Below are 17,735 nucleotides of genomic sequence, written 5' to 3'. Positions count from 1 at the left end.
ATTTAACTTTTATCATAGGAATTGAAAAGGTTAAATGGATGTGGCTCGTGTTTCATTTGTGTTTCACTTTACACTTGCAAGCACTTCATTTGTATTTGGAAGAAGTCAATTATTATTATTATTATTATTATTATTATTATTATTATTAATGCCCTTGTAGTTTCTTTACAATCCGTGAAGCGATGTTTCCTCGACACCGCTGGTTACAATATAAGCCTACTAACTAACGAATGGTTGGCTTATTTGGAGAGAGAATCGGAAAGAGCATTCGATACTATTCAAAAGCGGGAAACTTTTGAAAATAAACATTTTTTTTGCTCTGTTGCCTTTAATTGCAACTTCGACACGCGGACGAGCGTGCGCTCTCTCAGGATCACCATGGGTTAGCTTTTCGATAGTTAAAATTACTTGGAGATACTTGTTTCTGGTCACTTCGTCTCTTCTTATTTTGCTAAATGGAATGAACAACTTGAAACACATTTGCACGATCAGAATGGAGACGGAGAGAAGCCTTTCCATGTCATCAGCGTCGTTTAGACGACATGCAAGAATCCCTTGATAATAAAATCACTTCAAAGGATCCTGTTTCAATTGAGACCAAACTATCCCTTTCTCCTCTGATACAGCTCTGTCATTAGGCTACACTACGCCACAGTTTGGCCTTCTCCTGTTGTATTTATTTTACATTGCATGCAGCGAATAAGTTTAAAAGCTAAACGTGCCATTCAGACACACACACACATTCGATGCATAACGCTGAGTTTGCCATTTAAAGGGATCAGTTGAGAATGTTTTAGCTAAGCTCACATTGGTAGATTTTTGCATTGACGATTCCGAATGAAGAAATAGATATTTTTATTTATAATGACTTAATGAGCCATTTATTTATTTAAATTGTACATTAGCTCGGATATGCAATTGATATCATAAGTTGTTAGTTGTTATTCCAAAACAGCGAACAGGCATATTCCTCTTGGGATAATTTTTTTTTGTTTGTTTTTTCCTTCAATTGACTTTTTTGGTTACTTTAAAACCATGAAAAATTGCCAAACTAATAAACGAACGAATAAACATTCGAGTAAATGGTAAAAGTAAATGTTTCTTCAGCAAATATTGCATTCCTTCTGACATATTCCACGGCACCGTCGCCCGTATTATTTAAATTTGACTGGCCTTTTGCTATTGAAATCTTAACTCACCATGAAGATTCACCGTCGTGGAAAAAAAATGTCTCTTTGTATAAAAGCCTCTTTGAAGTCTGTGTGAAAATATGCAACTCTTTCATCAATTGCTGCCCATGTAATTGGAGTGTAAAGCTAGGGTATATCTGTGTGTATAAGCAATACAAAAGGAAATAAAAAGTTATTGCAATGGGGTTCGCTTAGATATATATATATATATATATATATATATATATATATATATATATATATATATATATATATAAAAAGTTGGCTGTATCTACTGTGACGTTTGAGTTATTTTAGGATAATGTATATTTGGATCATTTAGGGGACTAATCAATATATTAATCCTATAAAGCTTAAAGAGGTCTTTTAGCTTTGTATCATACACAATTTATTCAAAATACTGACAACGTACAAGGCATTTCGGTACACATTTTAAGGTCTCTTCTGATAATTCATATTTTTCATAAAAATGGATTGCTGACCAGTTTTACAAAATCACAAAATAACCACATTGATAAATGACTAATCATAAATGAAACGTCATATCAAATACAATAACGCTGTTTCCTTCAAATTGGCTTGGGTTGGAGAAAGCACAAAAAGAGGAAAGAGTCTACGTCTTTATGAAATTCAAATCCGGGATATTAGTTTTGTACAAAGTAGAGTAGCAAACATTTAAAAATTGTCTAAAGACAAAACCTTACAAAAGTACTGTTCACACGTAGACATTAAACCGTCGTCATTTACAACTGTACAGATTTAATAATTAAGCACTTTGGTTCAATAATACAAAAAGAAATTCTTTACCGATTAAAAAATAAATTAAGATATCGAAATCAAAGCGGAAATTTACAGAATGATACAGTGACATGTACGGCCAGTACACTATAAACATAGACACTCGGGACATGTTTTAAATCGATTGGTGGTTGGGCAGTGACATTAGCTGTCAAAGGGCCAGTGCATCCTTCAGTAAGGCAGTAACAGTGGACAAGCCTGCTCTTTGAACGTCAGCCTGTGACCGTTCAGTCCAAAATGGACTGTCCAAATAAGAAAAGATGTCAAAGTCATTTCGGTCCCTTTGCCAAATGAATATTATGGTCTAATATTTCGTTAGAAGGCATCCCTCCGTTCAGGATTGCCATACGTTGGCCCCTCCGTGTGGCCCGGCGTGGAGGAACCGCTGGGTGGGGTCTGAGGGCCACTGGCACCGGAGCTGTGACACACGTACCATTCGCTTAAATTGGCCGGTTGGGACGATGAAGAAAGCGGCTCGGAGAGCGCAGAGGGAGCTGGCTCCCGTCCCAAGTCCGATGAAGGAGAAACAAGAGATGGAGTCGATGATTCGTAACCAGAACTCGGAGGTGGAGACTTGCAGTGCACCTTCATGTGTTTTCTCAAAGAGCTGGGATGCGTGTACGATTTGTCACAACCTCTGACTTTGCAGTTGTACGGCTTGTCGCTAGTGTGTACGTGGGAATGCTTTTTCCGGTCACTGCTGTTGGCGAACCGTCTGTCACAGCCGTCAAACTCGCATTTGAAAGGCTTTTCACCTAAAACGACAAAACAGTTGCGGGAAATGGTCATTATAAGCAAAGAACATCACAGGTGTAATCATTATAACGACGCACATCATTATAACGAACGCATAACCAAATATTCTTTACATTAGTCAAACGCATGTCAGTCTGAAATCAGCTCACATGAGCCCCATGATATCGTGATTATCTTTTTACTGCCCTGTCTGCTCTCGTGGCAAAGCCCCTTGTGACTGGAACAATCAGACAGCAATGATTTCTTTTCACAATTACAGATTATTGGACATCCTTTTTTAAAAGCATGCACGCGCTCTCATAGCAGTTTCATTTACCTTTGGAATGTCGAGCATGACGATCTCATAAAATACATCTGATCCAACATCTAAACTGCTATTAGGCCTGTCCCACTGTAACAATAATAGCTGCTGGAAAAGGCGGCCAGGCAATAGAAATGTTTGAATTAATTATATTTAATCACATCACGCATATTTCCGAAGGACATAAGCTCCAGGAGTTTATAAGACTACGTAATTGCTGCTGTCTAATTACAGTTGCTCGCTGAATATCAATTTGACCTTCAGCTGTTGGGCCGAGAAAGCCAATCAAGAATATTAGTGTACTACAAGAAAACAGCAAGGAAGAGACCCTTGGGAAACCATAGCCTATCCATAACCAAAGATTCAAATACCGCCCAAGCTAAAAAAAATAATGTACCTGCCCGCGGGAACGTAGCACAGAAGTAATAAACAACGTTGGTTAAACATCAAAACCGAAGGGTTGTTATCTTAAATATAGCTTTCAGGTAAACGTTACAAGACTACTTTTGAAATCCTTATTATGCCAAAAATAAAATAATAATTAAAACGCACTCACCTTATCTAGCCCACTAAACCTAGTGCAAAAGTGCACAAAAAAATAAGAATACAAAAAAATAAAAATAAAACACCTTCTTCCAGTTCCACAGAGCCCACAACGCATTCAAATAAATACAAATAAACTTAGTAATAAACATAAAGTTTATTGTTAAAGTGTATTACTGTTAAGTCACGATTGTTTTACTCTTTCAGAACTTTTTCCGACTTGTTGCATGCGGCCAATCTGAAGTTTGTCAACAGTGAATACGTAGTTTCTAATATCGTCACAGTTCAGACATAAATGTAAATAATTACAACATCGTGTCTCTTGGTTCAATTAATGAATGAAAGTCAATTTGGATAGTTTCTTTCTAAACCCTATGGGCACACACACACACACACACACACACACACACACACACACACACACACACACACACACACTGTAGTGTAAGCACAACAAGACATAGCTCTCTAAAATGCTACCATGTTCGTGTAGACTGTTCTAAAGGGGATTACAGAGAACTTCAAATTTGCAAACTATATAAAAACTTGTGTACAACTTAAAATAATTGTAGCCGATGTCCATATGCGATTTATAGTGGGGGTGAAAAGGCAGGACTATCTTTTCATCTGTTTTTACAGCCGACTAAACTGGACGCAGTAGGCCCCAAACATATGAATGTGTTGGGACATCATGAAGCTGTTATGAAGGACTGCATTTATTTATTTATTTATTTTACAACGCACCACATTCAAAAAAGCAAGTAGCTTAAAAACAGTACCACTCAACAATGCTCTACCATTGTGGTTGTTTGGTTGTTTTCTTTTAAAGACGTCGTATTGCTAAACGAGTATGCTATATGATAGGCTGCTCTACTAGATTTAAACTAAATACATGTATTCATCAAATGCATTAAATAACAGCGATAACATTGAAGATGATGCCAGTCTGCTGCGAAACTCTTTACAGATAAGCCGATGCATGTTACATTTCTTTAAAGCGACATTTTAGAAAAACTGTGCATCCATGTAGCATGCAAGCTAGCTCAAGTCATTAATAAACTAGTTGCAGTGCATCGATTTGTTTACACTTCAGCATTATGAGGCGCTAGTATTTAACCCAATTGTCCTAAGGGACAGCAAATGAATTCACTGACCTGTGTGTGTCCTCTTGTGGATTTTCAGATTTTCCGATCGGGCAAATACTTTTCCACAGCCGGGGAATGGACAGGGAAACGGTTTCTCTCCGGTGTGCACTCTGATATGATTCACAAGTTTGTACTTAGCTTTAAACGGCTTTCCCTCTCGTGGACATTCTTCCCAAAAACAGATATGGTTCGCTTGCTCTGGTCCTCCAACGTGCTCCACAGTCACATGCGTCACCAGTTCGTGCATGGTGCTGTAAGTTTTGGAGCAAAGTTTCTTGGCGGAGTGCTCTGGCTCCAGCCACTTGCAGATGAGCTCTTGCTTGATCGGTTGCCTCATGTAACGGAAAAACGCGCCAGCTCCGTGATGGTGATGGTGGTGGTGGTGTGCGCTGAGATTCATGTTCAGATTGAGTCCGCCGTATCCGTGCAGCGGAGAAGCAGAGAACGGGTCTGCCCTGGAGCTCGCTACTTGACTCAAATGATCAGACCGAACGTACATTTCGGCAGGTATTCCTAACCTTATTTGTCCGTTCAAGGCTTGACCACCTGGTGCTCCGGTAGATGGTTGCTCGTGATGAAGTCCAGGGAAGAGAGTATGGTTCCCAGGGTCGGGGTGATGACCATAGTGTCCCGGATAGCTACCTGTTGTTGAGACAAACATTCCGTGGTGAGAGGCTGAACCAGAAGTCTGATCGGTCAGCACGGGCATGGCTTGAGCTGTCAAATCTCGGCGAATGAGGAAATCCCTACCTGCGGATAGCGCCTGGGCCGTGTGAGACATAGAGTACGGAACCGTTGCCGCCTGCACCGGGCCAAAAGCTCCCGTTTGACTGGAGACCACTTCACTGTGGCCTGCAATATGATGATTGTGGTGGTGATGGTGGTGGGGATAATGATGGGTTGGGCTGATTTTGAGGGCCGCGGAGTGCCCCATGTGTTCTGGCCCGAATGGACTCGGCCCCAGGCGGGGTTCCGCAGTCATCTCCCCAGGGTGCGAGTGAACCATTGAGTGTGGATGGCTGCTGAACCCCGGGAAGCCTGTCACGCTCTGAGGGGTATGGTGGTGATGATGGTGATGGTGGTGAGCCCCTGCCAAGTCAACTAATCTCAGCGTCGTGTTCCGTTTGGAAAACGCGGGGTCCATCACAGGGCTTCCCAAAGCATCCACGCTCATTACTCCTAATTTTAGAATAACTTGACAGCAGGCAAAATAATAATAATGATGATGACAAATATATTTTAATCGCTTTGAAGAATACAGAAGAAGAAGAAAAAAAAATCAACTTCCCCTAAAGTTTAGTTGCTATCTCAGTGCCTACGTGGAATCCCATTCGGTTGAGAGGCAGCAGCAGGACGCTTTGATATACTGAATAGAGATTCATGGTAGGCGCTGCAGCCCGTGGAGCCAAACAATCACCGAGCGCTCTAATTGGTCAGTGCTCCGTGATTGACGTCACTCGTGACAGTTTCCAATGCGAAGAAAAATGTTTTAGTGACAGCAAACAGCGAGCGCGCATGCGCCGAGCCTCAGGCAGCGGATGAAAAAAATGCTTTTGTTATGCAAAGGTTATTGTACTTTTAACTGCAACCGAAGTTGCAACGAAGCAATGTATCCTTTATTTATATTAGCTGTGGAAAACATGCGACTGCGTTCTAAAAGAGCGCGTTTTAGCTATTACCGCAATAGGCAAACTGCAAAGAGTGGGCTTGCATGCAATAAAACTGCAACATATGTTCCGTCTGGTATTCCGTTATAGAAAGCATGAAAAAGCGTCGTAATAAAACTCAAAAACGGCGGTAAGTACAAAGTTAAAGTTTGCAGTAGCAAGCTGCTTGCTCAGACCCCGATTGTTTTTTTCCCTGTAATTAAACATTTTGTTGAAAAAAAAAAAGTTTTCAGACCCCTTGTTTTGCTCTAACGGTGCTTCTGCGTCGTCATGGGATCGGTGTCTTGTGAAAAGCGCGAAGGTCGCCTATTGTCCATAGGGGGAAAAAAGTATCGCAAAAGATCTGTTGTTATGATCGGGGGTAATTTTCGGCCCCAGTTGTTCGGCGGCGGCGGATCAGGCACACAGGAGGTGGTGCTTCATCAAAAGTGCACAGGGCAGCAAAGCAAAGTCTTTGCATAAAAGCTCGAGTAGCTGTTAAATAAAAATCCTAATACACACTTAATGCGTTCTTTCCAAAACGTAAAATGTATCTCACACTTTATTCACCGTTATTTATCTGTTGACAGTGCACCTGTTATGAATAAAGTACAACCATGAATAAACAACCGGCTGTTGTGTTGTGTTATCTTATATAAAAGGCTTGAAAGCAAATGGGCAGTATCCACCTCATGAAAACAAGCACAAGAAATTTAAAGACATTCTTTGAACTTTGCCCAAGGGAAGGCATTTTAAGCGAATGCTGATATTTCAAGATATAAAATGTGCTTTATATGGTGAGTGAATGTATATCTAATTGGTGCTTTAAATGTACACACTTTGTATAATATGAGAAATTAAATGTTAAATTCCATACTACTTCCACAACATAAACAGTATAATAATACAGTGTCGTTCTTAAAATGTTTTTAAAATATGTTGCCTACATGTTGCGCAAAAGAGGAAAAAAAATATGTATATATAATTGTTATATGAAGAGGAAAACCTATAAAATCAATGCAAAATAGCATAAATGATAGGACAAAATAAAATTTTGATCTGATATTGTTTGTTACTATGTCATTGTGTCTAATTTTCCAATATGCAATAAAATAAGCCATAAACAGAATTACCATGACGAAGTGAAGGAAGTTTTGGTGCATGGAATGTTTCCTCCGTGCACAATAAAAATGCAAATACTATAACTCCAATACAGAATTATAACATAATTGCTGTTTTAAAGCTTTATCTTATTCAAGCCGGCCAGACACAGATGAGGTGTTGGGTGAACTGACCAACAAAGGTCACAAAGTTACTATAAGATTTTTCTGGAATTACGCGGATTATACGTGAGCGTCCAGAAACAGCATTTACATTGTTTTATTGCTCATGTGTCTCGATAAAAAATGTAAAAAGTTGAGACCCCCATCCCACATTACTTTGCAACTTCATTCAAAGGTATATAGTTTGTTATTACAGCATATCAGTGCAAAGCGTAGAAACAGAAGACGACATAGCAAAAAGTTTTTTTTCTTTCAGATTTTTTTTTATTTTATTTCATTTGTGGGTGCAATACTGAAAATCCAATTTCACAAAAACATTACTTTATCCGAGGGCCATTGTGATCGTTTTATGTTCACGTATTATGATCACATGTGAATACAAAAGTCTAAAATCCACAAATGTAATCTTTATAAGAAAAGCGTGACCTTAGACATTTCTTCAAGTTTAGGTGGCTTAATTTTAATCAAGGTCAAGATGCATTCAATTACTGATGCAAATGAATTGGTATTCCCTTGAGGAAGGTCATGAATTGATCTGTCAGGCCTCTGGTGACAAAACCACACAATCCGTGTCATAAATATGTAAACATTGTATGAACTATGTCGAATAGTGGATAAGTTAGTCAAATGGCTGGGCTCATGGTCGATTGGATCGGAGTTGCATTCTTCAGGAATTTCTTTAGCATGTAACCTTAAGTTTAATTTTCAACTTCTTTTCGTGCAGTACAGGGAGGGAATATATGAAAAGACACATTACGCTTTTGATTTAGAAATAAAGAAAATGGAAAACGCAGCAATGAGTCAAATATTGGCTAAATATTATTAACACCGAGTAAGTCCAATTGGAGGCCAAAAAAAAAAAAAAAAAACTTTCCAAGCACAATATACTCATCAGTAGTTAAATAAAGTTGGAATGTTTTTTTTTTTTTTTTTTACTCTTATGGCGCATTTTGGCTTCCTGAAACTTTTAGAAGATTACAAAAAAAATAAGTTCAGTAGCACCAAACAGAATATGTGTGCTTGTCCTTTTGATATTCTATATTTGATATATTGCTGATTCCAGTCTTAAAAAAAAAAAAAAAACGTATTCAACTGTTACAAGCACTTGCATATGGAAAAAACACACGTTAAAACACGTTGGTTAATATTTCCAAATGATTTCCGCCTCCAAAACTTATGTCGTCCCCACGCTCGAGTCTTACCGTTTTTCACCTGTTGAAGACACCGTCCAGATTTCTTTTATAAAGATAACGTCCGTTTGACAAAACATTCAACTCAACAGCTTCAACTGGCCCTCTCTCTCCCTCCCTCCGTCTCTCTCCCTCTCTCTCTCACTGGAAGGAGTTTGAGAGTGCATGGAGCTGAAGGCTGCAGTCTGGATGATATTTTAATGGTTCGTCTGTTCATGCGGCTTTGAACTCCAGCCGCCGGAGTTTCCAGCAGAGAGAAATCCCACTTCACAACTTCCACAACCCACAAGTTTTACTCACACACAAGGGTGATACATTACGGCCGTAATCTTTTAAAAACACAGGTTATACATATGAATTACAGAAAGACACACCTCGTTCGCATGTTTGAAACTAACAGTTGAAGTTTGAAGGTACGGAAGGCCTATGAGTTTGAGCAGAAAGCATGTGGCGTTTAATAAAAGAAGAAAAAAAAGAAAGAAGAAAGTTAATCAGAGGCCTACAACGCACTGCGTATCCGTTTAAGTATATCATATGGACATAAATGCAATAATTAGATTCCAACAACAGCATCAAACAAGTGGTGCGCAGAAGTGCAGAAGCGCAATGCAAAACCACGAAGGAATAGTTTCCTCGAGATCTCTCAAAGTGAGAACATCATTAAAACGACGCTTGCAAATAAAGTAGCCTAAACCATAGCCAAAACGTGCAAGCCTATTGGTGTTGCAGCCCGTGTATTAGTTATCTTTTTTTTTTCACAAATTTGTGCATTTATTTCTGAAATATGTAAATAGCATGGCGATGTTCAAAAATAAATATTGATAACTTACATGTAATTTTAACTACACATTTATGGAAAGATCATATGAAACATTATTATTATTATTATTCTCAAATAATGCAAGAGTTGCATGTCTTGTAAGAACACACTGTATCACATTTCAGTGAGTGTTTACTAGATGCGCGCCAGGGTCTTCGCAAAGCACCAGGCTGCCACATAAGTAGGCCAAACGTGGAAGTAGCTACTCCGTCTAGGACAAAAGCCATTATTCGGCCATGCATTCACTAAAGTCTGTTTTCTGAATTTTAACATCCAGAGCAAAATCACAGTCAGCAACCTCCCGACAATCCCATAGATTGATGATGTAAACCGACCAATCGCACTGATGCTGAGGCATGGCGGGCTGTTATTTGGTGAGTGAATGTTAGTAGGGGGAGAGCGCCCTCTCCAATGATGGTCCAAGCACGGGGTCACGTGCTGCCCCCCTCCTTCCCCATTCATCAGGGGTGGACTGTGTTGTCTTTTCAATTCATTTATCTGCAGGAATGATTGCGACTATCAGTCTGAAGCTCACCGCCTGACTGAGGAGGTGAAAGTTGCGCCACAGGAAGATAAACCGCAAAAGACAATATTGCACATGATTTGCGTGTGCATCGGATGAGCAGGAGAGGGAAATTCCTCTCGACGAAAAAGTAAATAGGAATAGGGCATCGGAGTTTGCCTAGCACACGCTTAAGTCAGAGAAATAGCAAGCAGAGACAGTTGCTAGAGATTCTTCCTCTCTCAGTCTCCACCGCTGCAGACTGAAGATGCTCTTGGACGCAGGACCACAGTATCCCACCATTGGAGTGACTACTTTCGGCTCCACCAGACATCACTCAACAGGCGAAGTTACAGACAGAGAAGTGGCTTTGGGTATCAATCCGTTCGCCGACGGTATGGGCGCTTTTAAAATCAACCACAGCTCCCACGATCTTGGCTCTGGCCAAACGGCGTTTTCCTCGCAAGCCCCCGGTTACGCCGCCGCCGCTGCCCTGGGACACCATCATCACCCCACTCATGTCAGCTCGTACTCCACCGCCGCCTTCAACTCCACTCGGGACTTTCTCTTTCGCAATCGGGGGTTCGGAGACGCCACGAGTGCGCAGCACAGTCTCTTCGCCTCCGCCGCTGGAAGTTTCGCCGGGCCACATGGACACTCTGACGCCGCTGGGCACCTGCTCTTCCCGGGACTGCACGAGCAAGCGGCCACGCACGCATCCTCCAACGTGGTGAACAGTCAGATGCGCCTGGGCTTTTCCGGGGACATGTACGGGAGGGCCGAGCAATATGGTCACGTCGCGAGTCCGAGGTCCGAGCATTATGCGTCGACTCAGTTGCACGGCTATGGCCCCATGAACATGAACATGGCTGCTCATCACGGGGCAGGGGCCTTCTTTCGGTACATGAGACAGCCCATAAAGCAAGAGCTCATCTGCAAATGGGTCGAACCGGAGCAGCTGACGAATCCGAAAAAGTCCTGCAACAAAACTTTCAGCACCATGCACGAGCTTGTGACCCACCTGACGGTGGAGCACGTTGGGGGACCAGAGCAGTCGAATCACATTTGCTTTTGGGAAGAGTGTCCCCGGGAAGGGAAACCGTTTAAAGCAAAGTATAAACTTGTGAATCACATTAGAGTGCACACCGGGGAGAAACCGTTTCCGTGTCCATTCCCCGGTTGTGGAAAAGTATTTGCCCGATCGGAAAATCTGAAAATCCACAAAAGAACACACACCGGTAAGAAATTAATTCTTCTCGTATTTTTCTATATTATTATTGATATCGTTTTTGTATTTTTATAAGTTGTAATTAAGGAGCCGTAAATAAGCATTTATTGCCAAGCAAATAATGCTGGTATTATTATGATTATTTGTTTCTTTGTTCTATATTTAAAAATGTTCACGAATTAGTATTTAGGCCTACGCTAGTAATGGGTGATATAATATCTAACAAATTAAACGCGTAAGAGAACGGTATCTTTGCAGATTAACGTAAATAATTCAGGCGAAATTTTAAAGGATTCATTTTTGTGAGACGTGTATAGTGAAGTAGGGACAGTTGCTAACTTTTAAAATGTGCTCATATTTATTTGCTCTATTTATGTAGGCATATCTAGAAATGTAACTGATTTTTTTTAATGCTCGTGTTAAATTGTATTTTAAGAAATGTTTGCTCTGTGTTTCTGTTAGGTGAAAAACCTTTCAAGTGTGAGTTTGAAGGCTGTGACAGGCGCTTCGCGAACAGCAGTGATCGTAAGAAACACATGCACGTCCATACCTCTGACAAACCATATCTCTGCAAAATGTGTGATAAATCCTACACACATCCCAGCTCCCTCCGGAAACACATGAAGGTAACAATAACATTACAGTTGATTATTTTTCACCTAAATGCATTTTCTGCACGTTCCCATTTGTTCCCCGTTTCTGTGTACTGAAACGCTGTTTTCCAGTTTAATTTTATTTTTGGCCTCTTATTGAATCTTTTTATGGTAATGAAAATATTGCACTACAATTAAGCCACGTTATAAAAGCTAACGCTATAAATAATCGAGCCATGACACTATACAACTGTTCGAATCTATGTGATTGTTACATTTTCCTTGGGATTAGAAACTGATTTGTATTTTCCTTCGGAGCAGGTTCACGAGGCTTCGTCTCAAGGACCCCAACCCTCCCCGGCCGCCAGCTCCGGCTACGAGTCCTCCACGCCGCCCACCATCGTGTCCCCTTCCACAGAAAACCAGAGCAGCAGTTCCATATCACCAGCATCATCCACAGTTCACCACACGACCAGCCACAGCACCCTTTCGTCAAATTTTAATGAATGGTACGTGTAAATATTTTCAAAAGACTGCAGAATTAAGACTGCTTTGGAATCAAGACTCAAAAAGTCAGCCTATTCTCGCGTGGACCTACACACACACACACAATGTGAAGAATCTGAACGGTTTTCTGAACCCGCTGTCTAAAGAGAGCAGTGCATGGACGGGGTGTGCAACGCTCTTGACAGCCGATTTTTGTCCACCATTTGTTTTGCAACCCCCCCCCCCCCTTTTTTTTTCTTCTTCATTTTTTTTTTTTTATATTTTCGGAAGACTGCACAGAGAACTTCAACTGCATGCTAGCAGGTCACAGCCTGTTTTGTTTTGTATATAAAGATTTACCTAGTTTAAAATGTAATATTTTATTTTGTAAATAGCCATAATACAATTTAAGGGAATTTGTGAAAAAATGTGGTCCCTAGATATATGGAAAATGAAATGGTTTTACGAATATTGCGATGAATAGTCTTGACTGAAAAGAATGTTATAGTTTATGTGTACCAAATGTGAATTACCCAGTATTACCACAGTCTACACGTTTACCTAACCGATTAGTATTAATGTGCTTTTGTATCCAGTGCAACATTTCGTCTCCAGTCCAGTCTGAGTAGCACACAGTTGTTGTTATTTAATGTCATGTCGATAAACCGTGTAGTGAAAGCCTGAAGCTCCGTGTCAATCTTGTTTATGTAAGTGATAATATAAAACTATCTGTCTATTGCATTGGCAACTGCAAGAAATTATTACTTGTATATAACTCAGTTTTCCATATTTATCCGCATGTAAAGGACCGGTAACACATAGAGATAATCGGTATTTATGGAAAATGCGTTCGTAGGGTATGTAAAATTTAGTTTACAAAATAATGTTTGGTTACTTTTCGTACAATATTAAAGAATTAAACGTACAACAAAAATGACTTCAATATTTTTTTTTTCTCGACTGTTCTTTAAACAAATGAATTAAAGGTTGAGAAATACCAACAAGGAAACTCAAACAAGTAACCTATTTATTATTTATATTTATTTTTATATCATTTTGAAATAATATGAGTCTAAATTAAAATATCACACAACTACAACAATAACAACTGGTGCTAAGTAGGCTATATCACAAGGACACGAGTTAGTCTTAACGCTTAAAATGGAAATTACATTTCAATCCTTAAAAAAAGAAAAACGCTTGCTTTTATATTTTGCACCACTAATTCAGCAGGATTATTTAAGTAATTTAATTTCACTTTTGTTCCCCTCATTATTGTCAGACATTAAATATAACCAAGTCCCCAGAGTAACGTTTAATGCATTAAAACGTCGAAACGTGACGAATTTATCGACGTGGGTTTTCTTGAAACAGTTAGCATTACTTGACTCTGGTCATGGCCTTACGTAATTATGCTTGTTTGGGACCAGTATATGGTAGGAGTGGAGGACTTTAGTCTGAGAAAAGAGTCACGGTTGGGCTTTTGTTCCTGGTTGCAACTTGCTTGATCGCCCCATTAGGCACATCAAGATCATGAGCGTGCTGATATAGCCAGTGCACAATTCTCAAAAGATAAAAAAGATGCTATTTGAAAAAAAAAAAAAAAAGAAAGAAAGAAAATCTACAAGATGATAAATTGTTTGACCATTTCGTATTTCTCCACGGCCAGAAAGTACAAAGTTTTCTAGAATGAGAGAGGGAATGTATAGGCTATAGCCTACCTATGGAGGGAGGGGGCAATCTGAGCGCAAGCACGCGGTCTGTACTATTAGGAGTAGCATGCACGCAACTTTGTGTGTGTGTCTCAGATAACACAAGATCATTAGCATGTGCAAATTTAAACTGTGCCCGAAGGCTATGAAACTAATGAATCGAGCATAGCAGTGTTTCTAATTCGTGGCCATTTGGATGTATTTTTGTTTTTAAATGCGATCCGGCGACATGTTAGTAGCAAAGCGGTGCCTAGTCGCTTAAAGGAAAATACGATATACCCTACAATGTTTACATGTTCCTCTTGGGGGGTGTGCACAAATGCAGGCGCGAGAGTAGACTGCCGTGCGCGTGCATGCGCGTGAGAAATAGCCCACCGACAGGAGGAGATACTGACTTCGGGAAAATATAAACATATTGGCACATCAAACAGTAGGGGCGAATACGAAAGACATTATGTCGGAGGTGATTTTTTTCGAAATATGCTCATATTCTCCTTCCACGGGTTATTAGGTTTTGAGATATGTGAATGATGGTAATAAAATGAATTGTTCGACTCTATTTAACACTCTATCTATTCAAACGTTCTGGTACATTTTCATTCATGCACCGTTAGAGTAGCAGTAGAAAGTGTTATGTATTGATCCGTACAACGGAATGCACATTTTTGAAGGAAGTCGTTTCGCTTGCCTGTTATCCTCATTACTCCTATTTTCCCCCAGAAAAATAAAAGCACAACAATCATATCCATGGACAAACGCCATTACAATGTGGCTACGTTAGATAAATTTGATGGATATGACTGTTAACTAAAATATCCGTGCTTGTTTTTGTTAGTTAGTACCCCCAGCATTCAAACTAAATTTAAGGAAACATATTAAAATAAAAAAAAATACAAAAATCCATTCAGGTGAATTTTACACATATAATAGGCCATGCACAATAACATCCCATGAAATGCGTACAGATGACAGTAAACACGCATAGCCGTAAATTCATTTCATATTGTTTTCGATCAAAACACTAAAATTAGTTTATGAAAATGTCAACGATCTTGACCTAATACAACAGATTATGACTATAGTCATGAATTGTCATAAAGAATACATATTTTATGATTTTATGAACAATACAAATATCTGATATTTACATTTTTAAAACATAAATATAGGCTATTAATTATAAATCATGATTGAAAGCCGTTAGGGTTTCTGTAAAATATATTTCCCAAACTCTCTCAAAGAACAGCATATTTTAATAATAAGCTTCTCTTTCGAAGCCAACATCTAGTTTAACAGAAAATGAAATTCCCGTTTAATTTGAGCGAAGACTTGTGCGAGTTTTGTCTAATTTTGACAAGCAGCCTAAACGCACAACGCAAACGTCAAATACATAAGTCGAAGCTTTTTGACATTCAAACGTTAAACACAAATCTCTTTACTGTCCATTTCTTCAAGAACTGAACATTCGCTCGATCGTATATTTTCATAAGCGTCTCGCTTAAGAAGGAAAAATGACAATGTATTCCAACAAGTTACATAACAGTCAATGCGAGCTTTACGTAACTATTAACCTTAAACTGGACGTGTGCAGTCCTAAATATCTGTTGGTTGTCTGTTTTTAAGACTCTCCAGTGTGTTTTCCGTAACCAGATTCTAAAATTAACCGATTAACTTTCTGTTATTGTTGCACAGAGATGAATGCATCGCTGTTCTTTCTCTGTAATGTAAAAGTAGCTGACAGTTTTCTCCTCTCATTCATATGCGCTTGACCTCTCTCTGACTTCAGCGCTGTCTTGTTCGGGTGAACACGTAGAAATGAGCGCAGGATGAGAGAGAGAAAAAAAAGACATTTAACGTTGAACGCAGAGCGCAAATTGACAAGAGTGCGCCAGAGAGTCTGTGGAGGGTGACTGTTATTCTGCATTGAGATGGATGATTATTTTCAGAGTATTTATCATTGCTTTGTAAAGAAAGCAGTATTGGTAGTGCAAAGACATGCAAATATAGGTCATTTTTCTTGTTTTGATAGGTCAGGGGGGCATACTCATATTTTACCGTAATACAGCCTGATACACACACTTGTTTTTAAACAGTCAATTAAAAAACAAAAAAAAGTAATTATTTTAGTCTTCCTTAACACTTTTTACATTGATCGTTTCACTGTGTAATTGCACTTGTGATTACATAGTAATTTATTTTATATTTTAATATTTTGAGTTATTTAATGCTTATTTTAATCACTTATTTGTGTTAAACACTTATTTTAATCAGTCTAAATTTACACATGTAACAAGATAAAATGTTCCTGAGTAACTTAAATTCTAGGTCTACCTCTAAGGGATCCAACAGGACTTTGGAGAAGTCTAGTGAACCTAGTCAAATGTTTATTGAGTATGGCCATTTGCACACTCCATACTGGGTTTTTTTTCACTCTGCCCACAGCTTGGATTCACACTGCTAAAAGAACGAGCCGTCAACTAACATGAGTCATAAGGGTTTTTGTGACCCCTCCAGTATTAGTTGTGGACTCCATGACACGCTATTAAGTTTGGACCACAGAAGATTTGTGGAGGCGCTGACATTGTCTATGTTGTCGTGTTCCCTTGACACGTTGCTAAATGGGGTCATTCCAATTAGTTGTTTGGGACAGAGCTGGACTTCTTCAGGGATATTCACACTCTGTCTCAGTATCTAGGGGAAAAATAACAAAACAGGAAGTCCATAAAAATCAATGCATTTAATAAAAACAAAGCATATTAGTCAATCTGCAAAACATTTGTTTCCAATCTCAAACATTTTGTCATATAAGGTATACAAATACTAAAGAAATTACATATTAATATTATAGAAATAATAAAGAATAAAACCAGTAGTCTAGCCAAATCAGGTGTTTTCCGAGCTTACATGTCGTGACGCCAAGCAAAGTCTTTTCGTGGGTAATGTTATTGTGTGGATTGGTATTTTATTTACTCGTCTCAGATGAGAGCAGCTTGTGGACATCTGCTCTTTTAATTGCATCTCATCAGTATAATAAATGTTAAAGTCTGGAGGTGAAGCAATAGATTGGAACACTCAGATAATGGCCCTTCAAATGGAGTCTTGGAAGGTTATTCATTAAAGAAGTAATTTGTAAACGTAATGCACTTATAAAATAGCTTAATATTGGGTCTTTTTTGCATTTCATGTCAGACATTAGAAGCAGAAAACGAGAGTGTACTCCAATTAAAAAACTAGACGGTCAGACCTACAACATGACATCCAGGAAAATTTCCTCTGCACATGTGAGCAAACATGTTTTTTCAATTTTTTATATCAGATATATCATACTCGTAAAGTGCAAGATGTAAATCTTGGGAGAAGTGTGGATAGGCATATTTGTTTAATTTTTACTAAAAAAATAAACAAAACAAAAAAACCCAGTAAAATATTTTTTTTATGTTTTATATAAAGTCTTTACAGAGTGGAAAGTTCTTTAAATGTCCTTTTAAAAAAAAGCGTAAGCTGAGAGCTGTATGCATTTCAAGCATCCAGTGAAGTTTTCG

General features: G+C 39.0%; 2 protein-coding genes across 3 annotated transcripts; one reads left to right on the top strand and one right to left on the bottom strand.

Moving 5' to 3' along the window:
• Positions 1–1,554: 1,554 nt before the first annotated feature.
• zic4 (zic family member 4) lies at positions 1,555–8,581 on the bottom strand. Of its 2 annotated transcripts, XM_039666516.2 has the most exons (3): positions 5,484–8,581; positions 4,743–5,375; positions 1,555–2,743 (listed from the first exon to the last, which is right to left on the bottom strand). In XM_039666516.2, exons 1-3 carry the CDS (start codon positions 5,905–5,907, stop codon positions 2,304–2,306), a joined length of 1,497 nt encoding a protein of 498 aa, XP_039522450.1. In that variant the 5' UTR covers positions 5,908–8,581; the 3' UTR covers positions 1,555–2,303. The 2 variants fall into 2 exon arrangements, with proteins under 2 accessions (XP_039522450.1, XP_039522449.1); XM_039666515.2 differs by having other exon boundaries at positions 4,743–8,578.
• A 1,580-nt stretch (positions 8,582–10,161) lies between these two features.
• zic1 (zic family member 1 (odd-paired homolog, Drosophila)) lies at positions 10,162–13,222 on the top strand. Its single transcript, XM_039666517.2, has 3 exons — positions 10,162–11,412; positions 11,865–12,028; positions 12,317–13,222. Exons 1-3 carry the CDS (start codon positions 10,443–10,445, stop codon positions 12,512–12,514), a joined length of 1,332 nt encoding a protein of 443 aa, XP_039522451.1. The 5' UTR covers positions 10,162–10,442; the 3' UTR covers positions 12,515–13,222.
• The last annotated feature ends 4,513 nt before the right edge of the window (positions 13,223–17,735 follow it).

Source organism: Pimephales promelas, chromosome 22 (genome assembly GCF_988280905.1).
Source record: "Pimephales promelas chromosome 22, fPimPro1.hap1.1, whole genome shotgun sequence".
Taxonomy (NCBI): domain Eukaryota; kingdom Metazoa; phylum Chordata; class Actinopteri; order Cypriniformes; family Leuciscidae; genus Pimephales; species Pimephales promelas.
This window is presented reverse-complemented; position numbering and strand designations above follow the sequence as displayed.

What these genes read in the sequence shown, in the direction of transcription:
- zic4 (XM_039666515.2), bottom strand. Translation starts at nt 5,907, where the DNA reads ATGAGCGTGGATGCTTTGGGAAGCCCTGTGATGGACCCCGCGTTTTCC. An exon ending in CCACAAGAGGACACACACAG is followed by an intron (nt 2,744 to 4,742) that starts GTCAGTGAATTC and finishes TTGTCGTTTTAG; the next exon opens with GTGAAAAGCCTTTCAAATGC.
- zic1 (XM_039666517.2), top strand. Translation starts at nt 10,443, where the DNA reads ATGCTCTTGGACGCAGGACCACAGTATCCCACCATTGGAGTGACTACT. An exon ending in CCACAAAAGAACACACACCG is followed by an intron (nt 11,413 to 11,864) that starts GTAAGAAATTAA and finishes TGTTTCTGTTAG; the next exon opens with GTGAAAAACCTTTCAAGTGT. An exon ending in CCCTCCGGAAACACATGAAG is followed by an intron (nt 12,029 to 12,316) that starts GTAACAATAACA and finishes CCTTCGGAGCAG; the next exon opens with GTTCACGAGGCTTCGTCTCA.